Source organism: Pectinophora gossypiella, chromosome 29, assembly GCF_024362695.1.
Source record: "Pectinophora gossypiella chromosome 29, ilPecGoss1.1, whole genome shotgun sequence".
NCBI lineage: Eukaryota > Metazoa > Arthropoda > Insecta > Lepidoptera > Gelechiidae > Pectinophora > Pectinophora gossypiella.
In genome coordinates this window covers 5,206,653-5,233,478 of record NC_065432.1, presented here as the reverse complement: position 1 = coordinate 5,233,478, position 26,826 = coordinate 5,206,653, and the positions used below count along the sequence as shown (strand labels likewise).

Sequence of the window (26,826 nt, the reverse complement as noted above, 5' to 3'; positions counted from 1 at the left end):
TCTTATTGTAAAAACGTATACATTGCCCCTTAAAAGATTTAGTAATCTTATATGTAATCGACTGACTTGTAAAGCAAGTTTATTTTTATTCCTAGTATTAACAATGTGCCGATCACTATTTTTTGCAAATAATCCTATATGTTTTTTACATAAGTATATTAAGTTTTCAAAGATATATTGTGATGCAAAAGTTAAAATATTAATTGCTTTAAATTTATTTCTAAGTGACATCTTGGGTCCCAATTTGTAAATCGCCCGAATGGCTCGCTTTTGCAGAACAAAAATGCTGTTCATATCTGCAGCATGACCCCACAGCAAGATGCCGTACGACATTAGACTGTGGAAGTAGGCAAAATAAACTAATTGCGCGGTTTCTACATCGGTTATTAAACGAATTCGACATCAAATTCGACAATCATTGGTTTAGGCCTGTGCTCGATTTCAAAAGTCATATTATAACATCTATGACTCGCTAAGACGCTTCGAATGAGATATGTCTGAAGTCTGACGATGGAGAGGGACACTTTGACGTATTGTCTGTTTTTTTTTATCATCATCATCATCACCAGCCTATTGACGTCCCCACTGCTGGGGCACGGGCCTTCCCTATGGATGGATAGGGAGATCGGGCCTTAAACCACCACGCGGGCCCAGTGCGGACTGGTGGTTATTAACGATTACTAATGCAGCCGGGACCAACGGCTTAACGTGCCTTCCGAAGCACGGAGGAGCTCGAGATGAAAACTTTCTTTTTTGGGGTCACCCATCCTATGACCTTTGCGAAAGTTGCTAAACTTCAACAATCGCAGACCGAGCGCGTTAACCGCTGCGCCACCGAGCTCCTCCTGTTTTTTTAAATATTTTTTGTCAATTCAATGTAAGTAACTATCATTGTTTTTTAAAACAATAAATGTTGAATACTTATTTGCACAAGTTTTTCATTGCGACATTGTATTGAATTCTATATAATGCAGTCAGTTCTAGTTTTCAAAACCCATTCCCATCGGAAAGTCCAATAAAATGAGACTTTTATTCGTCTGTCTCATTTTTACGGTGAGTAATTAATTAATTAATAATTAGTAGGTAATTAAATATATTTCAATAAGATAACAATAAACAGAATGTAAATCCACCGCAGGCTCCGTCAGTACCAACAGAAAAAATATAAAATAAATAATAATCTTCTTCTATCGTGTGGGTTGTGAGGTGGAGTACCAACCTCAAAAAAATGAATAAATAATAATATAATAATAATAATGAAAATGAAAAAGACATACAATAATAATAATTTTACACACCCTCTCACACACACTCACGTACAACTACATTCCACACAAAGAGAGGATCTTTCTTTCTTTCTTTCTTTCTGTTTTTTTTTGTCTTTTTATTTTGTTAAGCCAGTCATTAAAAACTTTTGTATTTCTTTGTTTTGGAAACATAAGTGCGTATACTAGCTAGCTTAAGTAACATAAATATCCAGGAGAGAGGCATCATAGGCTGTAATACAAGTATTTATATACTTAGTCAGCTATGGTACCTACCTATTTATACCTGTGTCCAAGACTAAGCTATTTTAAGGAAAAAAATTGTACCTACTTTTTTGGCAATAAATTATTATTATTATTATTATAATAATTGTTAGGAAATTCTTATCACTGAACCAATAACAGCACTTGGCTACGGCCCGTGCCACCCATACTTCTTCGGAGAGATTTAAATATATATAAAAACAATAATAATAATAATAATATATGTAAGTATATTAAAAAAATAATAGGGAAAGCTTATTGAAATCTTCAGTCAAAGTAAAATTAATACTTACAACAAAAAAAAAAAAAAAACAGCATCCGTGGTCTTTATTTTTTTTGGGGTCTGCCGGGTTCGATTCGGGGACATTGTCGAAATCACTTTGTGGGACTGCTCTTTTGGTAAGGACTTTGCAGGTATGATTCAGCTGGTTGTCCGGAATAATAAGATGATTCCGTGCTTCGGAGGGCACGTTAAACCGTTGGTTCCGTGCAAATAGCACTAACATCACCGACTTATAGTCTCCTGTAAGGGTGATATTTTTCACTATCTAAATAAGTTCATAAATAAATAAACCCACTGCGATAGATAATTTATCGGTGTTCTAAGCTCAACCTGCTATCTTTTTCTATAGTTGTTACAGAACGATATAGTCAGTAGTGACCTTAAGCTCTTTAAATATTAAAGATAAGAAAAATATATAAAAAAAAATTTTTTTTAGGCTTTTGTGGCTGTTGGAGGTTTTCCGGGTGAGTATGATTGTTATATTTCAGTCTTGAATAAGGGTAGAAGAAAAGAAAAAGAAAAGAAAACTTTTTATACTTGCGTCGCACTGTGCAAATTTCTTCTTTATTCTATGCTATGACTATCTATGAGACATTTTCAGAAAGATTTATTTTACTCTTCACAGCATTACCAAGAAAATCATCCACTCAAACAGTCCACAAGTCATCCAGTTCCAGCTCATTCAAATCCAGTTCTACAAAGACACAGATTAGTAAGACAAACTCAGATGGAATAGTTACTACTCAAACAAAAGGCCAGAGTACCAGCTTAGGGTCCAATGAGAGCCAAACTTCATTGAAATCTGAAATAACAAATGGATCTGACAAGATTGTCAAAGAAGAGTCTACTGGAAGTGCTAGTGTACAAGGCGCCAGCACTGCTTACAAGACACAAACAAAACGTAAAATCGATGGAATAGATAATGATCATGAGAATGATAGTGATAATACCAATGGAAATCATGATAATGACGCTAGACCTGTCGGAGAACCATCTAACACAGATAACAATGCACATAAAGATAAAAAAGTTGACACAAATCCTGATGATGTAAACGAATTTACATCGCAAACATTCCAATCATCGACTTACGGTACTTATTCGAGCAGAATGAAAGAAAATGACAAAGGTAAGAGTAACAGCGTAAAAGCTACAAGTTTAAGTAACGTAGCTGCTACTAATACCAACGTCAACGGTACAGGGTCATATGCTAACGCGAATCAGTCATCTGATAGCAAAGTTTTGACTAGCAAAACTAAAACAAGGGGAGATAAAACTACTGTTAATTTCCAAAACTCAACTCTAACCAGCGATTCTGCGGCTAGCAGTCAAACTACTGACAAAGGCACAGCTACGAGTGTGCGACAGCAATCCTTATCTGAAGCTACAAATATTAACCAAGAAACGGTTAATGGTAACACTACGGGTTCCGTGCAACAAGGCAGAAGTTATCAAGGCATAGCTTACGCTCAGCATAGTGACAGTGACCAGGGAAATGCTGGCACTAATCAGCTCAGCGATAACAGTCAAGAAGCTTCGAATGGCCTCCGATCTTTATCTACTAATCGTAAGAACCAAGCTATAACAACTGTACATACAGATCGAAACGGTGCTTCCGCTGGAGTCATACAGACTGGTGACCTTGGACTTGGTTCCAACGGTAGAAGACACTCTTCAAATCTATCTGTCTCTAGCAACCAATCAACTGGTAGTCAGGCAACTAAAACTGGCACGTCCACATCTAATAACTCGAGTAACAAAAACGAAAAGAAAAGAACTCGTAGAACGGGCACTAATTATGATGAAAGCAAGACATCTGATCTTTCTAGCAGACAAACAAATAAAGATAACCAAACAAGTAATAACGGATCTAACATTGCAAGTCAAAACAGCGAGAGTGATCAAAGAAGCTTGGCAGAGAAAGGAGCAACCACCAAACAGGTTTACGATAATAACCAAAATATTGCAGTAGTTTCCAGGTCCATAGAACCTCCACCAAGTAATAACCAGGACAATGATGTCCAAGACGCCCATGCAACAGAGACTCATCCGTTAAGCGATCAGCCAAGTATAGTCAAAATAGGTCAGACATTGACGAATGAACCAGCTAATAAACAGGATAATAACATTCAAAATATGCATGCAACAGAGACTGACTCGACAAACAATCCGTCTAATGAAACTGTCGAAAGAAGCGTAGATGAACCATCTGGTAAACAAATTGACAGCAATGAACGCACGCATACTGGTCCGACAGACGATAAAGGCAACGAATGTGTTGTTGAAAATGATTCAACTGGTGACCACGATAATAACAATGATCACACTGCAGTGACAGATAATTGTGGTAGCGACGTTCCACATCCAGATTAAAAGTACAAGCTACGAGATTAATTGATTAAATTAGGTTTGAGGTTTGTTTAAAAATGTAAGAAAGAAAGAAAGAAACATTTATTATTTAGGACACCACAGACACGGATAACATAATATATATACGTACATTATAATGACATCACATCAAAAGTCAACGCACACACGGAATATTTTCTATATAGAAACATGGAAAACGAACACAGAAACTTATACCTAAATTAAATGTGACGTCATGTCGGCTTACCTATGTGTAGTGGATGGTGTCCCGTGTAAAAGGTCCTCACTGGATAGGTTTAAAATAAAGTATATTTGATTACCCATTTGAATTTAGAGTTTCATTTACCTAGAACAAGCTCACGCCTGAAGAGGATGGGCAGAGCCACAAACAATCGTGAATCGCAGGGTGCTGCGTGTATGTGGACAGGCCTGCTTCTGTCAGGGAGGTCATAATGTTTCAGGACAGAAACAGTGTTCTGTTTCTGTGAAAAAGTCGCGCCAATTGTAATACTTACCATTGGTTTATATTGAATACAAACTGGACTTAAAAAATAAAGGATATGGATTCCCTTGCCTTTCCCATATGGGATATATGAAAAAAAAAAGATAAATCATTAACATGAAATTGTCATGAAATGACAGAATATATATTATGATAGGTATGTGCATTGTTTATAAATTAAGTTTAAAGTTGAAATTCAATTTATTCGATTGTAAGCATAGTTTTTCTTGGATTCGCGATGCTTAGTACCAATTAATTGATGATGAACAATGTCTACTGCACAGAAACAAGAATTAAACTGCTTTACAAAGTGTTACCAGGCTTTTTATAAAGCATATAGAATTGCTTCACAAGAAAACGACCCAATAAAGACCGGCCAAAACCATCCCAAACTTTATCAATACATAGTTGGAATCATCTTTGCAGCTGCCGCGATATTCGTCATGATAATTTGGCTGAGCAATTTAGGATACTGTTTGGAATTTGTCCATTCTATAAAGAATATTCCAGAAGCACCAAAAGTTGCCAAGATAGCCTGGTTCAGCATTAATTTCTCACCATTTGACGCTGCAAATCGTCGTCGTAAAATCAGTTGCTTTAATGGCACAAAGTTTTTTGGATGTGACGTTTTTAAACCTGGTTGGATAGTAGATAAGGCTGACGCCTATTTGTTTCACGGGCCCTGGTTAGGTCGACTTCCCCTGCCAAGGGGTAAGGATGCTATTTGGGGTTTGCTTCATGAAGAAACGCCTTGGGCTAGACCCGTGTTTATGTACGAAGAAGCTTTAAATCTCTTTAATTTTTCATCAACTTTTAGCAGGCACAGCGACTTACCTTTACCTTTGCGTTGGATGAGAAGCACAGACATCATAACCGATAAATCATTCTATCTTAAGACTTCACAGAAGAATTCACTTCTCAAAACCCTAGCTCCTGTTATATACTTACAATCAGATAGACATACTTACACCGAAAGGGATGCTTATGTACGACGGTTGATGGACTATATCGCTATAGACTCCTACGGGAGTAGACTGCAGAACAAAGAGTTACCTGGAAACCTAAGTGCTAAGCTTCCAAAGGCTTCATTTCTTTTCCATTTATACGACGAAGAACTGATGAGTTTCTTAGCTCAATACAAGTTTATTATCGCTATAGAAAACGCTGTTTGCAAAGACTACGTTACAGAGAAGCTCTGGAGGGCTATAGAGTTGGGTGTAGTTCCAATCTACTACGGCTCGCCGCTGATCAGGGACTGGCTGCCGAACAACAAGTCAGCCATACTGCTGGAGGACTTCCCCACGCCGGAGCTGCTCAGCCAACACCTGCACTACCTCCTGAACAACGACACGGCGTACGAAGAATACCTCGAGCATAAGACGTTAGGGCTCATTTCAAACACGAATGCAATCAAAGAAGCAATAGCTAGGCCTTACCAACTTGACTTAAACAGAGCTTCTGATAAGTTCGAGTGTTTTATTTGCGAGAAGCTGCACGATAAAGATGGTAAAGTCAATATGGTTGCAAAGAAGGATTTTGACTGTTCTTTGCCGACATCTGCTCTGACGCTGAAGGTGAATCCGAATAGCTCGATGCTGATAGATATTGAGGAAGCCAAAGTAAAGTTAGATGAGTTTATAGATGAGATGAATAATAGTTCGAATAAAGAGCCACGGAGCTCAGACACAAGCTTTGTAAGTGCTGAAATGTTCTTGAGAATGATCGCCATTGAAACCATACATGAACAAGACGTTCAGTTGAGTAACTTCCCGGGTATATCGTAAAGTACCTCGTACTACCCCACTTAGGTCGTGTACAGTCATGAGCAATATAATGAACCCACTTTAGGACTCTGTCGCACTAAAATATTTGACATTTACAGAAATTTATTTGAATATTTGACTTACAGTTCAATTTGTCAAAAAAGTTAATGTGACATGGTACCAAAGTGTATACATATTAATGCTCGTGACAGTACTAGGTTCAAGAAAAATTATGAAATTCTGATTACTAAATAAACACAGATCTAGAACTAACGAAAACCATTATTTTTTCTGTTTAACTTATTTATGAATTTTAATCAAGAAAAACATAATAATAAGTCCGACATTTTACCACGTTGTTTTATGACGTCACAGCGTGATCTGTCATACTTTCATAGTAATTTCGTGTTTTGACGTTTGGTAAAAAGTAACTGATTTGACTAGTTGGAAAGTAGCCTATTTGTGATCGTGAAATTATTTTATGTTTTATCCAACTTGGGACTTCGTATCATAAGTGTCTGCAAGTCTTCTGATTATTTGCGGCTCTGGAACCCCACTCCTACAAAAATGGCGGCAAATTGACGACGTCTGTTCCTAATTTGAAAGATATCTGACACGCGCCGCGTCAGTTTTTTTTTCTTTTCCGGGTAATTAACAACGCATGGCTGTGAAATTTAATGCCTTGTTAAGCAAAAGTGATGCGGTAATAAAAAGCTCTCACTGCCATGTCTCCATAAGCTTATTTTTGTTTGTTTTTTTTTTAGGGTTTCGTCAAATCACTTTGTGATCCCTAGTTAAAAAAAAAAAATGTTTATTGTCATAGAAAAAGATCGACACAACATTGGGTACTACAGCTAGGACACACAAATGCTACAGAAGTATAACCCTGCTACCTGAACTAGGAGACCTGTATCTCAGGAAGCAGTGTTCAGCAATTACATCTTTTATAACGTCGGTTTAGGCCATTGTTAAACTGAATTTATTTGACAATAAACTGTGCTTAAATCTATCTATCTATATCAGCCTAAATTTATATCCAATTTTGGGCGTAGGCCTCTTCCATGTTTTTCCACTTCCGACGATCCTGGGCTATCGACATCCAGCCATATCCTGCGTGCCGCACAATGTCGTCCTTCCATCTCATTGGTGGTCTTCCTCTCGGTCTTGTGAATGCTCGTGGGCGCCACTCTAACAATCTCCGGGTCCATCTTTCCTTGCTCATTCGAGCAATGTGTCCCTTACTTAAATAAGAACAAATAAACATGCATTGGTGCTAATTCCTGTAAATACCATCTAATTTTATTTTAAGTTATATCTGTCCTTTTCTTATCCGCCGAAAAGGAAAGGGACGGGTAATCGACAAGCATAAAATTTATGGAACACACGTCAATTTTAAGCACAAATCTAAACCAACCGTCTAAAAATTTTACGTCAGTCAATAACCCGACACATTAATTTACTCATTCTTTCTAAAATTAAGAGCTGTGAATCATCCGTCCCTTTCCTTTTCGACGGATACGAAAATGACGGATATAACCTAAAATAAAATTAGGCGGTGTCTGCAGGAATCGGGGCCATTTTGTATGTTAATTGTGTTTGTGTGTACGTGTATGTGTATATATTAGTGTGTGTGTTTAGTTAAGACATTACAGTAGTAGACTAATAATAACGATCTCCGCGGCACTGGAACACTATTGCCTATTGTAGCGCGATGCAACGCTACAACAGGTAATCAACTAATAGAGCAGGATGTACAGTCATGAGCAATATAATGTACCCACTTTAGGACTCTGTCGCACTAACATTTTTTTTTTTTTTTTTTTGTATTTTGCGCTGGCTATCCTCTACCATAGGGCGGCAGAGCCTTTGTCAAGCGGAAAATTAAACTTTTTACACAATGGTAATCGGTCGTTTTGCTCTACAGAGTTGATCCAGAATCAGTACAATTTTGTATTGATCTTTCGTCAGCTCGGATATGTGTCTTATGTTTTTTATTAGATGGTGTATGTGGTGTGTGTGGGGGTTTTTTATTGTTTGTGTTCATGTCTTAAAGTAGGGCTAATGTGGCACAGATTATTATTATTATATATATGTATTTTTTTTTTATTCTATTATCTCGTCTTTCTTTTTTTTTTTCCTCTCTTACATTCTAGCTTAACAGACTAACTTAATGGCTATTTACCACTAGGCTACTACTTGCTTTTTTTACCCACGACGGAACGGAGCAGGTATATGCGTTTAGGGTGAGAGATGTTTGTGTGTGCGTTTGTGCAAAGAAATGTTATTAATTATCTTCTAAACTAATAATCCGATTTTGATGCGGTTTTCAATAACGGGTTTTTACTATTTATACTTATATTACTATCTATACATCACGTATGTTGGCTGGCATATAGCGCAGTATATACCAGCAACATGCTTTTTATTTGCTGCTATTTCTTTTTATTGCTCTATCTGCTACCTTCTTGCACTAACATATTTGACATTTAGTGAGACTTACGACCTCCTACGAACGACTACGAACGACCTCCGTGGTCCAGTGGTTGAGCGTTGGGCTCACGATCCGGAGGTCCTGGGTTCGATTCCCGATGGGAACATATCACAAAAATTACATTGTGGTCCCTAGTTTGGTTAGGACATTCAGGCTGATCACTTAATTGTCCGAAAGTAAGATGATCCGTACTTCGGAAGGCACGTTAATCCGTTGATCCCGGTTACTACTTACGAATGTAAGTAAGTATTCGATACATGAGTCTTGTCAGGGCTTTTGTGTACCGGGTGAGAGCCTTCAGCGCTCCTCATTTGTCCGGCCAAGTAGTTAATGCTATTATACAAACAAAAGCTCAACAACACGGTTTTACTTTTTAATAACACTATGTAAAACTTTTTTGATACCGGCTGTACTAATTCTGTCATAAAAAATGACAGAAAAGTACATTTGTCACGTGCTGACATAGCGACAACAGAAGCAAAACCTAGTAAATAAACAGAAAACAAGGGAACGCTTTCCAATAAATAAATAGCAAATATTTAATAGTTGTTACAAGAAGATCGAAAACGAGAAATTTGACTAGAACGGAGACTCTTATGAAAAAACTGGACCTGTCAAATCTTCAGGTTAGATAAGCAGACCCTCTGAACCTCTTGATAATGCTAGGGATGATAGGATTGATAATTATGATGAAGAATGAAGAGAAGTATAAATAGTAACATAATCTAATAAAGAAACTACCTCTGTACGTCCCATTTGACTGCAAGGCACAGGTCTGCAAATAATCCGAAGAGGCACAGAATACTACACTTCACTACAAGTTGACAAGGAAACGCTCAGTCCAGAATCAGAATCATAAGTTCTTAACCCAACTGGAATTTGAACCTAAGAATTAATTCAGTTGTGGCCACAAGCGTGCATCAGATGCTAATGTAAAAGAAGAAAAATTGAGCCATTTAGAAAATAAATTCGAAATAGTCATGACATATCTAGAAGAAGTTATACATTTAATGAAACATAATAAAAAGTACTTCAAAAAATAAATAGATGCAATAGAAGAGTCGTTTAAAACCGAAATAGAAAGTCTTTTGAAGGACGTAATATAGTCTTTTAAAGTACAAGATACCTAACAAGAGGTCCTGACGACAACAAATATTTCAAGGATCACAAAAGCTATATCAAAGTTATTAAAATGAACAATGTCTGATTGTCAAATATGCCCACGACACCATGTTACTGTACCAGCCAAATCTGCTGTTAAATCCAGAGCTCAAATGAACAAGACTAGATTTCAAAAATATGCCTGGCTAGTCTATAAAATAGCCGGAATAATATTCACCGTTATCGTTTTCTTTGCTATCATGATGTGGTTCAATTTTGAGTATGTTTTAAACCAGGAACAGAATGCATCATCTCCAAAGAACAATACTCCTGAAAGTTTTAGATTGCCAGCAATAGTTTGGCACACAGCAGACTTCTTCAGTACACCTACGAATAGAAAAATTACATGTACAAAAGGTTCTAAAACGTTTCAATGCGAGTTATTTCGCCCACAATCAAAACCGGACAAAACGGAAGGTTACTTATTTGATGGCGCTCAAATTGACTACCTCCCTTTACCAAGAGGGTACACCGTTTGGGGTCTGATCCACTTCGAGTCGCCATCAACGAAGCTGATGTTCTACCACGAGAAAGCCTTAAGTCTATTCAATTTCTCAGCTACTTTTAGCAGATTTAGCAACATACCAATGCCCTTATTCTGGTTCAAGAGCTTAGATGATATTGTATCTCCTTTTTATTACGTTAAAACTGAAAAAAAAAACTCTATGCTCTCTGAAATAGCTCCTGTACTTTATTTACAATCGAACTGCTATACTTCTGTAGAACGAGATGCATATGTCAAGAAGCTGATGGATCACATCAAAATTGATTCGTATGGAACTTGTCTTCATAATAAGGAGCTGTATTTAAACCGCATGTACAGAGATTCTTTCCAATATCATTTGGAAAGTCAAGAACTGCTGAGATTCATAGCAAACTATAAATTTATGATAACTATCGAGAACGCAGTGTGCAATGATTATGTTACTGAGAAATTCTGGAGAGCAATACAAGTGGGAACAGTCCCGATCTACTACGGCTCGCCGCTGATCAGGGACTGGCTGCCGAACAACAAGTCGGCCATACTGCTGGAGGACTTCCCCACGCCGGAGCTGCTCAGCCAACACCTGCACTACCTCCTGAACAACGACACCGCGTACGAAGAACACCTCGAGCATATGACTTTAGGGATCATTACGAATCAGAAGTTAATAGACGAAATAACAGTAAGGCCGTATCAGGTAGAACTAGATAAGATTAAGAGAAATCTAGAATGTATAGTGTGTGAGAGACTTCACGAGAACAGCACAAGAATCGATATTGTGACAAAGAAACATTATGATTGTCCGACACCACCATCAGCTTTAACTCTTTCTGTAAACCCGAACAATCCAAAACTAGAGTACATTAACAAAGCGAAGAAGGACCTGGAGAAGATTCTCGAAGAGTTAAGAAGTCAAAATTCCACTCATAGAAGTTCTAAAGTGAGTTGGTGGTGATATTTGCACCTTTCAACCGTGCCTGCATCAGATGTATAGTAACATAGTCAAAATCACTTTGTGATCCCTAGTTTCGTAAGAACATTACAGGCTGATCACCTGATTGTCCAAAAGTAAGATGATCCGTGCTTCGGAAGGCGCGTTAAGCCGTTGGTGTCGGTTACTACATGCTGATGTAAGTACGTAGTCGTTACATGAGTCATGTTAGGGGCCTATGGCGGCTCAATAATAACCCTGACACCAGGGTTGATGGGGTTGGTAATCCACCTCACAACCCACACGATAGAAGAAGACGGACAGTCCATACAAAAATCTCGTTGTGAACGCGTAAGTGCGAGCGAGACACAGTCCATGTGCTCTCTCCCTCACTCCTTAGCGGCTTACGGCCATTTAAAACTAAAGTAAGACCCAGAGGGGTTGAGGTCAGCGACGAATTGGTGCTATGTAAATAGATTTTTATTTTTAATTTAATTTTCTTTAATATTAGTCGATTAAAATCATGATAGTTGATATTAAAATAAATAATCTTAATTTATTTATTTATTTTTATTATTTCCTGATCGTTCTTTGTTGTTTGAATATTTTCTGATTGTAGCCCCAAATCCCCTGGTAGCTACGGTTTCCGAATACATCCCGCTCAGGGACGGTATGAACATCCAATAAAGGTAATCTGTGTCAATGAGCAATCGTTTAACTGGCGCTCGAATTTATTTATTTTTTACTAAAATTATCCACATACTTAGAGCTAAGTATAATATGGCTTTGATATTTTTTTATGGATCTGAATTTTCCGACAGGAAATTCCACATGATATCAACATCAACTCAGAATTATCAGCTGATTCATCCCCCTCAGTATTCGGTTGTGTCTTTATCTGTACGAACTTGAGTGTAAATGACATCGTAACGAATACTGAGGGGGACGATTCAACTCATGATTTTAGCTGATATTAAGTGGAATTTTCTGTCGCAAAAGTATGGAACTGAAATTAATTTAAAAAATACACTTGATATTAACTCAGAATTATGTTCTGAATCATCCGCCTCAGTATTCGTTACGATGACTTGTATCAGAGCTACCACCAACTGGTTTTAGACTTCCGTGGTGTTAAATCACCATCTTCTATCTCTTCATACATTCTGTTGACCCTTTCCATCGCATCAGCAATGTAGGGAACCCAAGAATTATTCACATTTTCTGTTAATGTTATGGCAGATCTAGGCATTGGACAATTATAGTGGTTTTTCGTTACTATGTTGGCATCACTGTTGTTATTATGAATCTTCTCACATACAAAACATTCGAATTCTTTGACTACCTCATCAAGTTTTAATTGGTAAGGCCTTACTGTCAGTTCATCGATCAATTTCTGATTGGAAATTATGCCTTGAGTCTTATGCACGAGGTATTCTTCGTACGCCGTGTCGTTGTTCAGGAGGTAGTGCAAGTGTTGGCTGAGCAGCTCCGGCGTGGGGAAGTCCTCCAGCAGTATGGCTGACTTGTTGTTCGGCAGCCAGTCCCTGATCAGCGGCGAGCCGTAGTAGATCGGAACCACACCCACTTCTATCGCGCGCCAGATCTTTTCTGTCATATAATCGTTGCAAACACCATTTTCAATTGTGATTATAAACTTGTACCTCGCTATAAAATTACATAACTCATCACCATATAGGTGGTATAAATACAAATTGCTTTCCGCTTTCTTGTTTGAATACATATTATCTAATGGCAACTCTTTATTATGTAGCGAGGCACCATAAGAATCAACTTTTATGTACTTCATTAATTGATCCACGTAATCATCCCTCTGGGTCGATGTAAAAGAATCTGACTGTAAAAACAAAATCGGTGCTAATTCGGTAAGTAACGAATTTTTCGTCGACGTATTTACAAAATACATTGGAGTTATGATAGATTCCAAATCTCCCATCCAAATTAGAGGGAATGGTACGTCGCTAAATCGGCTAAACGTTGCTGAGAAATTGAATAAATTCAATGCTTTCTCGTGCATTAAAACTAACGTGTTCGTCGGTGATTCGTAATGCAACAGTCCCCAAAGTGTCTTAGGATCTCTTGGCAAAGGTATTTTATCAATAGCAGATCCGTAAAATAAATAAGCTTTAGGATTATCAGGCTGAGTTTCCGGTTTATAAATATCACATGAAAATAATCTGCTTCCATATTTGCAACTGACTTTTCTATTAAGAGTAATCCACCAGACATCTGTAGTAAACCAGACTATAGCTGGGTTTTTAATATTTTTAGTTTTGGTTTGATAGGAAGAAGCATATTTATTCGTATCATTTCCAAATATTAAACAACTTATACAAGATAGTATAATTATGATGCTTATGAGCAATGGGATGATATCTTGAAGTTTGCAGTTAAACTTTTGCTTAATTACATTTTTCTTTTCAGCAGTCTTGGGTTTGCAAGGTTTCTGATTCTCTTCCAACATCATTATCTCCCTAGCATTATCTCGTTTTTCACAGGATCCGCTTACCTAACCTGAAGATTTGAAAGGTTCAGTTTTTATAGAAGCGACTGCCTGTCTGACCTTTCAACCTGAAGGGAAAACCAGCCCAATGCAGGTTAGGTCACATTCCTATGCACCTCTTCTAACCTTACCTCCCTCAATGATCCTTCTAACATACTTTACTTATATACACATACATAAACTTACGCCTATTTCCCACCGGTAAATGGTATTCCATTTGCCTCGATCCTGACAGACTTCTCTTGTTTCCTCCACATTCATCAGTCCTTTCATACACGCGCGCCGGTACAGAGTGGATCGTGTTAAACCTTTTCTAAGGACATCTCTAATTTGGTCAATGTACGTCCTTCTAGGTCTTCCTATGCCAGCCCTAAAACCAACCTTCGCTTTATATACCGCACAATTAACTAATATACTTTACTTAATTCTGAAAAAGGAATAAGCAGGATTGATTGAATTCTAAGCTAGATGTAAACAATAACAATAGAGAATACGTTCAGTTAGATAAACGGAGCCAGTGAAAATGGGATAAAGTTAGAGAAATAGGATATGCTCTAACACATTATTAATACCAATGGGATTAGTATCACTTTTCTTGTTATAGAAAGTAAATAAAATACTTCTCTAGTGCTCTCTGCTGTGTAAGATCTGTCATCTTTGACAATTCGGCTTTCGAGAAAATTGTTGTTGTTTAAATTCGCTGTTGGCAACATCAAAGTCTTAATACAGGGTGTTAGTGACATGGTAAGGATACCGAGGGGGGATGATTTTGACCGTAATTCTGAGTAGTTATATTTTTTCTTTTCTTTTCAGTAGTCTTAGGTTTGCGAGGTTTCTGATTCTGACTCTCTAATATCATTATCACCCTATCGTTATCTCGTTTTTCACAGGGTCCGCTTACCTAACTTGAAGATTTGACAGGCCGGGCGGTACGGCTCACAGCTTATCACGTTGGTCTAACAGAAAGCTCGTTGAGGCGTGGGTACTCAGTTCATCTTTATTATTAGCCTGTGTAATCCCACTGCTGGGCAAAAGCCTCCCCCATGTCTTTCCAAGTATCCCGGTTCTGTGCGAACTCTATCGAGTCTTTTCGATTACCATCGAGATCATCGCGCCATCGTGTCCGGGGTCTACCACGTCTACGGTGTCCGTCCTGTGGTACCCAGTGCGTGATGATCTTTGCCAATCGTTCCGGATGCATGCGGCACACCATCAGTTCATCTTTATTTATTTATTTTATTTATTTATATTATTATACTTGCATTGGAACATAAAAACATGACCAACGCCCTAGCCACTAGATCTATATAATCTAATCCTGCATAGATCAAAAAAGTAAATTCATTATCCTCCTGCCCTTCGTCACTAAGTTTTTATTTATCGTCAAAAGTTTAAAATTCATCATATCTATCTTAGGACTTCGTATCCAAAAGAAAGATGAAAAAAATAAAGTAAGGTGATCCGTGCTTCGGAAGTCGTTGGTCCCGGTTATGACTTACTGATATAAGTTAGTAGTCGTTACATGAGTCATGGCGGCTCAGTAATAACCCTGACACTAGGGTTGATGCGGTTGGTATTCCACCTCACAATCCACACGATAGAAGAAGAATGACTTCACATCAACAGTGGCTGCTGTCTTGAATTTTGTACCGGGTGAAAGCCCTCAGCGTTACATGTCACAGCAAAAGAGTGTGTGCCAGCTATTCCTTGCCGTCATTAATCCACCAGCTGGTATTAGATACACGACGTTCATCAATTTGTTCGTCGATTTCTTTCACCAGGCTGTCAACTTTATTCTTCGCGTCATCATAAAGTCGCCTCCAAAGGTCTATGTGACTAGGGACATAAGCTAAATCTGAAAACGGCTCCATCGGACAATCATAATGATTCTTCGTCACCATATTGACTGCATCATCGTTATTGTAAAGCTTTTCACAAATAAGACACTCAAGTTTAAATGCTGTCTCTGCTAAGTCAATTTGATAAGACCTCGCTTTTAGATCGTCTAACAATTTCTGGTTTGAAATACGTCCTAACGTCTTATGCTCGAGGTATTCTTCGTACGCCGTGTCGTTGTTCAGGAGGTAGTGCAAGTGTTGGCTGAGCAGCTCCGGCGTTGGGAAGTCCTCCAGCAGTATGGCCGACTTGTTGTTCGGCAGCCAGTCCCTGATCAGCGGCGAGCCGTAGTAGATCGGCACTACACCCACTTCTAACGCTCGCCAGAGCTTTTCTGATACATAATCGTTGCAGACTGCGTTTTCTATTGCTATCATGAACTTATACCTTGATATGAAGTTTAAAAGGTCAGTCCCATAAAGATATTGAAGATACATTTGAGGACCTCTCCTAACATTGACGTATATATCACTTAAAGGCAAGTCCTTGTTACGAAGACATTCCCCATAAGAATCTATAGAAATATACCCCATAAGCTGTGCAACATAGGCATCTCTTTCACTCATAGAATAGCAATCAGATTGCATGTAGATTACAGGAGCAATATCTGACAGAGCAGCGTTTTTATCTGGCGTATTGACGAAATATTTACGACTGGTAAGTGCGTCCAGACCTTTGGACTTCATCAACGGCATCGGTACATCGCTGAACCTGCTGAAAGTTGACGAGAAATTGAAGAGTCTTAACCCTTCTTCGTAGACAAACTCCAATCTGTTAGCAGGTGATTCGTCATGCAGCAATCCCCAGAGAACGCTTGAATTTCTTGGAAGAGGAAAGTAGTGCACATCCGAGCCGTAAAACAGATACGCATTAGGATTTTCTGGTGCTGTCTGGAGTTTGAAGACTTCGCATTCGAAGGTGCTTACGCCGCTGGTGCAAGTGATTCTCCTGTTCCTCTGTATCCACCAAATATTTGTCGTGTACCACACGATAGATGGTAAGGCATCATATCTCTTCCAACGACCTTTCGGCCAACTGAAAGTGTCTGCGTTGAATTCCATCTTGTACAACCAAAGGACCATTAAAAAGAATACCATAGCAGAAAATAAAGTAGGCAATAGTTGCTTTATCGCCTTTGGGTTTCTGTTTTTGTAAATGATTAAGAGGCGCTTCAGGAGTCCGTGTTGATGGAGTTTGGACTTTTCCGAAATAACCAGGCCTTTACTTTCAGGCATGTTTTGGTTTTGGGTCCTGGGAATGAGTAATAAAATCACGCTTAAAGAATATGTTGTTGTTGTTGTTGTTTAAATTCGCCTTATATAAGGCAGGCAAAGATCTGAGGACCATACAGCCTTGACTTTAGTAATTCTCACTACATTGATGTAGATTTTGTTTAATTTCGCATTATCACAGTTGGGAAAGATCTGAGAACCAAGCGGCCTTGACTCTAGTAATTTAAATAATCACGTTAAATCTGAACTGTGCCATCTACTATATTATATTGCGGAAAGAAAGTCTAGAAAGCCTAGAACCCAAGAAATCGGGTTTTATTGAAGAAAATCACATCAGAATGGAATTTTTCTAAAAGACGCTTCTGTGAATGATCGTGAAATAAACTCCATGGACAGAAAAGACACAGAAAAGACCGTAATTCTTGACTTAATATTGACAGAAAGCAATTAGAGTTGTCACCCGACTGTCGTCAATGCATCAATAAGAATTAAATTGGTAGACTCCCTGACAGAAGACACATTTATACATATTGAATTGAATCAATGAAACTATAAGAAAATTGTCGTATTATTACTATTATTATAAGGAGTTTGTGGCTACTCAAGAGCTTTACAATTAAGGGACAATTTAAGGAATAAACAGAAGTAACAACTCATAAGTCACTTCTTTATAAAGCCAGGATCACTAAGTTGTGAGTCCTTATAATCATCCTCCTGCTTTTATCTCACTCTAACACCCGTATTCTAAGATGTTAACTCCAACCTTCCTCCACTCCTAAATTGATGCGACCTCAAGGTCCTCTTCGAACTCAGCTCAAAATCGGTATTCTTAGGTATTCTTAGACGGCGCCTCAACCTTAACTCGAGTTCACTCCAGTGAGTCATAACGTCATTATTTTCATATTATTATGTTGGCAGTATGATTTGCTCGACTCCAGTGAGTAAAGTCCTCAAGTCGAGATTATTATAAGCTTTTACATGAAGTAAAATTTTCTGACAAATTCGAAATATTGTCTGGTATTTTATTGTAAAACCGTATATATAAAATCAAAAAAGATGAATTTCATCCTTCTAGGTCTTTCTATGCCACCCTTACCAACAACCTTCACTTACAGGATATTAGTGGCATCGTACCGAATACTAAAGATGATGATTCAAAAAATGATTGTGAGTTGATATCAAGTGAATTTTTCCATCAGTAAATTCAAGATCGTGTAAATTATTTTCAGTTCCACTTGATATTTACTCAGAATTATGGCTTGAATCCTTCTCTAAAGTTTTCGTTACGAAGTTACTAACTCCCTGTAGATTTTCTATAAGTAAAACTATTGCACATTTTGCAGATATTGTAATCCATGATGTCGGAAAAGGAAAATTTAGAAACGAAACAAACAAAACAACCTCAGAAGACGCTGTTACCTAACAAACCTTTGACACCGGCGATGAACTTAAAGAACTTATTAAAGAACTCACGGTATATACAAGAAATGGTAGGAATGATAGCCGTTGCTATAGTTTTCTTAACAGTATACTTGTTAATGAGCACAGAATGTTTTGAGACGGGATTTTTTTTCAACAAAACTTTCAGTGAACCTACAAACAACCCTAGTTTAGTATGGTATACTACTGACATTTGGTGGATACCCTTAAATAGAGAAATAATATGTGGCGTTAAAAGGATAAAATGCGACGTCTTCAAGAAACAAACTCAACCAATGAACCCTGATGCGTATCTATTCTACGCAGCAAATATTGACACCCTTCCTTTGCCGAGAAATTCACAGAAAATATGGGGTATGCTACACGATGAGACGCCGACGGAAAGGTTGATGTTCATGCACGAAGAAGCTTTGAACCTTTTCAATTTTTCCGCTACCTTTAGCAGACATAGCGACATGCCTATACCTTTAGTTTGGCTGTCAAATCTCGATGATATCACCAACCCTTTTTATTACACAAATACTGTGACCAAAAATAATCTACTCTCACAAATTTCGCCAGTTATGTATCTACAATCTGACTGTTACACAACTACTGAAAGAGATGACTATGTCTATGAACTAATGAAGTATATACAAGTTGATTCATACGGAGCTTGCCTTCATAATAGAAAGTTGCCATTGCACAAAATTTATACAAATCCCGCCTGGGATGGTGCTACAGACTCTTACATGAACCATCTTTTTGGTCAAGAGCTGCTGAAATATATGGGCAACTATAAATTCTTCATAGCTATAGAGAATGCCGTATGCAACGATTATATGACGGAGAAGTTGTGGCGGGCGATTCAAGTGGGGACAGTTCCGATCTACTTCGGATCGCCGCTGATCAGGGACTGGCTGCCGAACAACAAGTCGGCCATACTGCTGGAGGACTTCCCCACGCCGGAGCTGCTCAGCCAACACTTGCACTACCTCCTGAACAACGACACGGCGTACGAAGAATACCTCGAGCATAAGACGCTAGGAATCATTTCCAATCAGAAACTTATAGATGAAATAACATCAAGGCCTTTCCAAACTGACTTAGCTAAGGCGGCTAAGGCATTTGAATGCTTTATCTGTGAAAAAGTTCACAATAAAAGTAAGACAATTAATATAGTTACGAAGAAGCATTATGACTGCCAGACGCCTACATCTGCTTTGACTCTGTCTGTGAACCCGAAAAACCCCTGGTTACAGTTCATGAAGCAAGCAAAATCGATGGTAGACCAAACTTACCGAGAGATTTGGGATCCAAATACCACTTATCGGCAAACTAACACGAGATGGTGGTATTTTTGGGGGTAGTCCAGAAATGCATCTACATTTTATAAGCAATCTCCTTTTATCGTGTGGGTTGTGAGGTGGATTACTAACGTCATCAAACCTGGTGTCTTGGCGTGGGTGATGGGTTATTACATCAGTAACTAACCTCTCATTTGGATCATTATAATTCAGCCTGCAATTTCGTTGTAAAGCTTTAACGTGCTAATTATTACCTATTTTCTCATTGCTCGAGTACATAATTATTCCAAAATACAATGTAATGGCAGAAGCATATTCAAAAATATTTGTTGCTTAATATTTAGATCACATTATGTATAGAATTATGTTGCTACCTACATTTCTTCTGTTTTTTATGAGAATAATAATGGCTGGAAGAGGTAATTGTGCCTGGGTGTAATAACAAGGGTCATCATTGATACCCAAAACCAAAGATAAAAGATGCATATGTCTGTTATCTATGAAATTAGAAGGTAAAACGAAGGAAAAACTGTACAGCGCCATCTATATTGTTTTTGAGGAATGTAGCCTTTAAAGTCCCTCATTTAATATAAATATTTTAATGAACTATACTTATTAGTATCATGTAAAATAATTTTGATGAATAAATAAATAAGTATAAGAAAATAGCATCTCTGTTCTCTCGTGCTCACGGAATATACATACATACATACATAAACTCACGCCTATTTCCCACCGGGGTAAGCAGAGACTATAGAATTCCATTTGCTTCGATCCTGACACACTTCTCTTGCTTCCTCCACATTCATCAATCGCTTCATACACGCACGCCGGTTCAGAGTAGATCGTATTGAACCTTTTCTAAGGACATCACCACACGGAATATACATACATACATACATAAACTCACGCCTATTTCCCACCGGGGTAAGCAGAGACTATAGAATTCCATTTGCTTCGATCCTGACACACTTCTCTTGCTTCCTCCACATTCATCAATCGCTTCATACACGCACGCCGGTTCAGAGTAGATCGTATTGAACCTTTTCTAAGGACATCACCACACGGAATATTTCGCAGACAATTATTATGTCATTTTTTTATGTGAATATGCAATAGTTATTTTTATATTAAAAAAGAAATAAATAAAAATACTTATGTTTATTAAGTGATAATAAATAGAAGCAAGACAAATTACATGATCAAATTCTTGGAACTCACAACATTTATCACAAATTATTATATTATAATTATTATTATTCACAGGGTGATAGGCGGAATTTTCCGTCGCAAAATTCATGTTTGTTTTGTGTTTATTTCAATTATTTTCAATTCTATACTTTTGCGATGGAAAATTCCTATGGTATTAACTCAGAATAATGAGCTAAATCATCCCCCTCAGTATTCGTTACGATCCCTGTCACTTACACCCCCTACAAGTACGTACGGGTGTTAGTGACATATGCACATTTGTTGAATAAACATTCTCTCTCTCTCTCTCTCTCTCACACACACACACACACACACACACACACACACACACATGACACTAGTGAATCGTCGATCCCTAGTCACACTACCAACTTGTGGCTAGCGGGGTACTATTCTCTGTTCGGTACCACGAAAACATACGCCAAAATATTTTATATACAGGGTGTTAGTGACATCGTAACGAAAAAAAAAATGGAACGCCTATTTTATTGTACTAAAAACGATGGTGGGTGTTTTTCTTGTCGCAAATGTTTAATTAAGATTTTCAATTTTTACTGTGCCGCAATGTAAGTCGAACAACGCGCCACACAGACGCTAAACTTACGCGCGGCTACGTTACGCGTGTGAGATACGATGTTGATATCTAGGTAGGAGTTTTCATTCTCTTGTATTTAGATGCTTAGTAGTGGTTCAACGTTTAAAAATGTTGTTTGTTGAAGTAGAACACCTACTGCCACGATTTTTCACGCACGGTACCTACCTACCAGTTATTAAAACGTTCCTAACTTATTAACAATAAAAACCCTACTCTTGCCTTACCTTAATTGTTATTCCTTCGGATGAAGTACCTAGGTAGGTACCCTAGAACATGTCACGTCACGTAGGTATGCAACATCGCGTTTCCTCCGCGGTAGGTAGGTATCACACGCACTCACAAACACAACACCTTGCTCTTTAATAAACATCAACAATCTTCCATACTTTTGCGCAGTAAATGGTCTATGATCTATCATCATAGTCGACACTACTCATTTACAGAATGAAACAAACACTCACAAACACGAAAAAAATATCCTCGAAAAACATCACGCGATTCGGGTCAAGCTTAGTATTCGACTGAGCGGAAGCGCGCGGCGGCGTTAGCGCAAAGCATCAAAGGCGCCGACTAAGGGCGCCGACGACGCACCGGCCGCGGCCGCGTCGAGCCGACGACTAGAGAGAGAGAGAGAAGTATGTTTATGGTGCAAGTGACAGAGAAAGAAATAGTATCTGTTCGTATGCCTACTTTATTGGCGAGCGTTGCCCTTGACCCGTGCGCCGGCTATTCACCTGCGCATAGCTGAAGTTGTAGATACGTTATTATTATTATTGATGACATTGATAAAATTTAATAATTAGTAATTTTTATTTGTTTATTTTAAATGTGCGTTCTATGCAGCTTAAAACACAATATGGGACTGAAAAAAATCTATTATTTTTATGAATTTGGCGACAGGAAACTTCACTTGATACCTATCAACTCAAAGAAATACCTAGTATCTGTTCGTAATGCCTACTTTATTGGCGCGCGTTGCCCTTGATCCGTGAGGCTATTCACGTCCGAGTATCCATCAAGACAGATCAAACAAGCCCTAACTCGGAGGTCTTGCGTCCCAGGATCCTTTAATTATGTCTTAGAACCTTCTTGGCCTATGTGGTCCAGTGGTTGAGCGATGGGATGCGGAGGGTCCGGGTTCGTATTCCGGTGGGGACATATCACAAAAATCTGTTTATAAGGCCTTTGGTTGGGACGTTACAGGCTGATCACCTGATTGTCCGAAAGTAAAATGATCCGTGCTTCGGAAGGTACGTTAAGTCGTTGCTCCCGTCTACTAGGTACTTATGTAAGCACGTAGCCGTTACATGAATATTGTACACAGAACAGGATAGGTTTAATTAGTTCTTTACTGATGATTTAACAATGAGATTTAAAACTACGAATAACTTAGTACTTAGTACCTCGGTACGGTACCAACATGTAACAAGAAAAATAAGATCACTCCACTCGGACAATTTTTTTCTTTGAACATGCCGACATTGCCTACGCGGCGGAGTTGCCGAACTATCGATAGGTAGATTATCAATTGTTGAACTTGAAAATTGTCAAAAACTATCGAAAGTAGTGATAGTACATTTAGATCGATACTAGCGATAGTACCGATAGGTCTTGCTTTGTAACAATAATGGGTATTGATCTAAAAGATTTATTTATTTTCGATTTTTGTGTAGCGAGGTTTTGCGTAGGTACTTACATACTAAGTTGGTGGATGGTTGACATAGTAGGTAACTAATTACCTAATCTGTGGTGGTTGTGTTAGTTGGTTTTTAGTTATTCTAATGACAACAAAGAATACAATTATTTACTGTTTCAACTGTTTTAGGTAGATAATGGCCCTGATTCCTATGAGTAAATGAATGAATAACCCGGTCGAATCAAAAAGGTATCTCGCTGGTAACTTAATTATGTCGGTTGTTTTAGATTTCTGCTTAAAATTGACGTGTATTCCATAAATTTTATGCCTGTTGATTATCCGTCCATTTAAGAATAAGAATAAAATAAATTTATAATTTACGATAGACAGAGAAAGAAATAGGATCGGTTCGTAGTGCCTACTTTGTAGGCCGCGCCGCCGGCGTGCGGCGCGGGGCGCGCGGAGCGGGGCGTGCGGAGCGGGGCGCGCGGCGCGGTGCGTGTGGCCGTTGACCCGTTCGAGCAGCTGTTGTCTCCATTACATCGAAAATTTTCGATAATTTGTCATTATTGTTTTTTTTATTGAAATTTGGGTTCTATGCAGCTAAAAGCACAATATGGAATTGAAAATAATTAAAAACAAAACTCAAAATTTCATGAATTTTGCGACGGAAAATTCCACTAGATATTAACTCAGAATCATGGTCTGAATCATCCCTTTCAGTATTCGTTACGATGTCACTAACACCCGGTATATGTCGGAGACAGTCAAATAGAACTACCGACGACCCACGTGAAGTTACGCGCAGGTGGCGCCATAACGTGAGCGGAGTCGTTGAGTGGGGGCGCACATTGCAATACAAGTCAGTCTAACGCGAACAGTCGCAGCGAGCGCACGTGTCTCGTGTCAGTCTCATGCCAACCCTCACGGTGAACGCACGTATCGTGCAGTCGAATCGCGGAGTGGTATGTCACTCACTTATACCTTGTAGAGACTTAATAAAATGTGACCGGGAAAGAGCGCTAAGCAAGTACAGTCATGAGCACTATGATGTACCCACTTTACGACTCTGTCGCAGTAACATATTTGACATGTAGTGAGACTTACAGTGCAATTTGTCAAAAAAGTTAATGTGACATGGTACCAAAGTGTATACATATTAATGCTCGTGACTGTACTTTTCACATATTATTGTGTAGCATGGTTGGTGGCGGGTTACGTCTCATACCATCAGACACGTTATTTGTATTGTGTGACCTTTGCAAAAGTGGTATCGTAAATGTGGAATTAAAAAGAGATAAGTAGTGATAACAAGGACTGCTACTTATTACCAGCACGGTGTATTTTCCCGTCATATATTTTTGATGTTATTTTATTATAGCTGTGGCGTCGTCTAGTAAAAAATATTTTTTCTTTCTTTATGATACTCATCAATTGACTTTTGCGTGTTCAAGTAAATCGTCCCGTTCGTTGATCCACCAACTTGTATTTGATTCACGGCGTTTATCATTCGCACCGTTAACTTCCTTCAAAAGGCTACCAACTTTATCTTTCGCTTTATCAAATAACCTCTTCCAAATTCCATTAGAGTTACATGGTTGCCTTAAGACAGAAACAGGCTCCATCGGACAATCATAATGCTTCCTTGTCACAATATTAACTGTATCATGTTTATTGTAAAGCTTTTCGCAAATAAAACACTCTAAATTGAACGCCGTGCCTGCTATGTCAATTTGGTAAGACCTCGCTTTTAGATCGTCTAACAACTTCTGGTTGGAAATACGTCCCAAAGTCTTGTGCTCGAGGTATTCTTCGTACGCCGTGTCGTTGTTCAGGAGGTAGTGCAAGTGTTGGCTGAGCAGCTCCGGCGTGGGGAAGTCCTCCAGCAGTATGGCCGACTTGTTGTTCGGCAGCCAGTCCCTGATCAGCGGCGAGCCGTAGTAGATCGGCACCACACCCACTTCTAACGCTCGCCAGATCTTTTCTGAAACGTAATCATTGCATACTGCATTTTCTATTGTAATTATGAACTTGTATCTTGATATGAAGTCGAGCATGTCATTTCCATAAAGATGGAGAAGATACGTTGATGTGTAACCTCCTATGTTCACGTATACATCACTCAAAGGCAAGTCCTTGTTATGAACACACGCGCCATAGGAATCTATCGAAATATGTCCCATAAGTTCTGTAACGTAGGCATCTCTTTCAGTTGTAGCAATGCAATTAGATTGCATGTAGAGTACAGGAGCAATATCTGACAGAGCAGCGTTTTTATCTGGAGTCATGACGTAATATTTACGACTGGTAAGCGCGTCCAGACCTTTGGACTTCATCAACGGCATTGGTATATCACTGAACCTGCTGAAAGTTGACGAGAAATTAAAGAGGTTCAAGGCCTCTTCGTAGACGAAGGCAAGTCTGTTAATTGGAGATTCATCGTGCAACAATCCCCAGAGAACTTTAGGGTTTCTAGGAAGAGGGAAGTGGTTAACATCGGCACCGTAAAACAGGTATGCATTAGGATTTTCTGGTGCTGTCTGGCGTTTGAAGACTTCGCATTCGAAGGTCCTGGAACCATTTGCGCAAGTGATCCTCCTATTCAGATTTATCCACCAAACGTTAGTCGTGTACCACACTATAGACGGTAAGGGGTCACTTCTTTTCCAACGATCTTTAATGTGTTCAGTTTCTAAGCAGAATTCAGATTTGTAAAACCAAATTATCATTAAGAAGAACACCGTAGCAGAAAAGACGGTTGCAATTATTTCCTGCACCACCTTCGGGTTTTTATAAAAAGTAGCCAGTTCGGTAGTCTTGAGAATAAGTTTGCAACGCTTCAGAAATCCATGTTGGTTTTCATGTGATGGCTTTGCAGTAGCAGGGCGAAACAGTCCTTCGTTTTCGGCCATTTTGGTGTTTGGTCCTGGAAAGAAGACGAGTAATACATTCAACAAAAAGTACAAAGTTGCCCAGAATAGGTCGTTTTTAGCGATATGCCTCCTTTGTTAATGTTTGTGTAATAAAGGGACGATGTATTTGGTCATCAACCTTCTACCTTTATTGAAACCCACAAATATAAGGAAATAGCATCACTAAAATTCAAATTCAAAAATATTTATTTTTCAAAAACTGTACTTTCGTGTGCACGGAATCTTTATTTAGCAGGTAATTATTATGTCAATATTTTTATGTGAACTTGCAAGGGTTAATTTTTCCTAAATAAAAAAAAAACTAATGATATAATAAAACGCACTTGATCAGTTTATACGAATTCACAACAAAAATTACGAATTATTATAAAAAAATATAATTATATACTTCCCTACTCATCATATTATAAATAAGAATTTAATGCAATAATAATGGTTACGTAACGTATCGTAACGTAATTTACAAAAAAATATTTAAATAATAATTAGCGCCTGGCAAATACATAATGGCAAACAGCAATCAGGGGTCGCTACTATAGTATTACCAGGCGCATCAATTTT

General features: G+C 38.4%; 6 protein-coding genes across 6 annotated transcripts; 4 read left to right on the top strand and 2 right to left on the bottom strand.

The window, feature by feature from the left end:
• Window positions 1-1,003: 1,003 nt before the first annotated feature.
• On the top strand, window positions 1,004-4,511 carry LOC126379448 (dentin sialophosphoprotein-like). Its single transcript, XM_050028205.1, has 3 exons — window positions 1,004-1,053; window positions 2,249-2,276; window positions 2,438-4,511. The coding sequence occupies exons 1-3, from the start codon at window positions 1,021-1,023 to the stop codon at window positions 4,183-4,185; spliced, it is 1,809 nt and encodes a 602-aa protein (XP_049884162.1). The 5' UTR covers window positions 1,004-1,020; the 3' UTR covers window positions 4,186-4,511.
• A 1,171-nt stretch (window positions 4,512-5,682) lies between these two features.
• Window positions 5,683-6,468, top strand: LOC126379705 (alpha-(1,3)-fucosyltransferase B-like). The gene has a single exon (XM_050028526.1). It carries the CDS (start codon window positions 5,683-5,685, stop codon window positions 6,466-6,468), a length of 786 nt encoding a protein of 261 aa, XP_049884483.1.
• A 998-nt stretch (window positions 6,469-7,466) lies between these two features.
• Window positions 7,467-12,035, top strand: LOC126379498 (alpha-(1,3)-fucosyltransferase 10-like). Its single transcript, XM_050028269.1, has one exon. The coding sequence runs from the start codon at window positions 10,138-10,140 to the stop codon at window positions 11,536-11,538; it is 1,401 nt and encodes a 466-aa protein (XP_049884226.1). The 5' UTR covers window positions 7,467-10,137; the 3' UTR covers window positions 11,539-12,035.
• A 578-nt stretch (window positions 12,036-12,613) lies between these two features.
• LOC126379704 (alpha-(1,3)-fucosyltransferase 10-like) lies at window positions 12,614-13,996 on the bottom strand. Its single transcript, XM_050028525.1, has 2 exons — window positions 13,943-13,996; window positions 12,614-13,672 (listed from the first exon to the last, which is right to left on the bottom strand). The coding sequence occupies exons 1-2, from the start codon at window positions 13,994-13,996 to the stop codon at window positions 12,614-12,616; spliced, it is 1,113 nt and encodes a 370-aa protein (XP_049884482.1).
• A 1,739-nt stretch (window positions 13,997-15,735) lies between these two features.
• On the bottom strand, window positions 15,736-16,992 carry LOC126379703 (alpha-(1,3)-fucosyltransferase B-like). The gene has a single exon (XM_050028523.1). It carries the CDS (start codon window positions 16,990-16,992, stop codon window positions 15,736-15,738), a length of 1,257 nt encoding a protein of 418 aa, XP_049884480.1.
• A 2,342-nt stretch (window positions 16,993-19,334) lies between these two features.
• On the top strand, window positions 19,335-19,952 carry LOC126379702 (alpha-(1,3)-fucosyltransferase 11-like). The gene has a single exon (XM_050028522.1). The coding sequence runs from the start codon at window positions 19,335-19,337 to the stop codon at window positions 19,950-19,952; it is 618 nt and encodes a 205-aa protein (XP_049884479.1).
• Window positions 19,953-26,826: the final 6,874 nt, after the last annotated feature.

Coding starts and splice junctions, on each gene's coding strand:
- LOC126379704 (XM_050028525.1), bottom strand. CDS start 13,996: ATGTTGGAAGAGAATCAGAAACCTTGCAAACCCAAGACTGCTGAAAAG. Junction 13,673..13,942: donor AGACTGCTGAAAAGAAAAAT/GTAATTAAGCAA, acceptor CCGGAAACTCAG/CCTGATAATCCTAAAGCTTA.
- LOC126379448 (XM_050028205.1), top strand. CDS start 1,021: ATGAGACTTTTATTCGTCTGTCTCATTTTTACG. Junction 1,054..2,248: donor TCGTCTGTCTCATTTTTACG/GTGAGTAATTAA, acceptor AATTTTTTTTAG/GCTTTTGTGGCTGTTGGAGG. Junction 2,277..2,437: donor GGCTGTTGGAGGTTTTCCGG/GTGAGTATGATT, acceptor TACTCTTCACAG/CATTACCAAGAAAATCATCC.
- LOC126379705 (XM_050028526.1), top strand. CDS start 5,683: ATGGACTATATCGCTATAGACTCCTACGGGAGTAGACTGCAGAACAAA.
- LOC126379498 (XM_050028269.1), top strand. CDS start 10,138: ATGTCTGATTGTCAAATATGCCCACGACACCATGTTACTGTACCAGCC.
- LOC126379703 (XM_050028523.1), bottom strand. CDS start 16,992: ATGGAATTCAACGCAGACACTTTCAGTTGGCCGAAAGGTCGTTGGAAG.
- LOC126379702 (XM_050028522.1), top strand. CDS start 19,335: ATGAACCATCTTTTTGGTCAAGAGCTGCTGAAATATATGGGCAACTAT.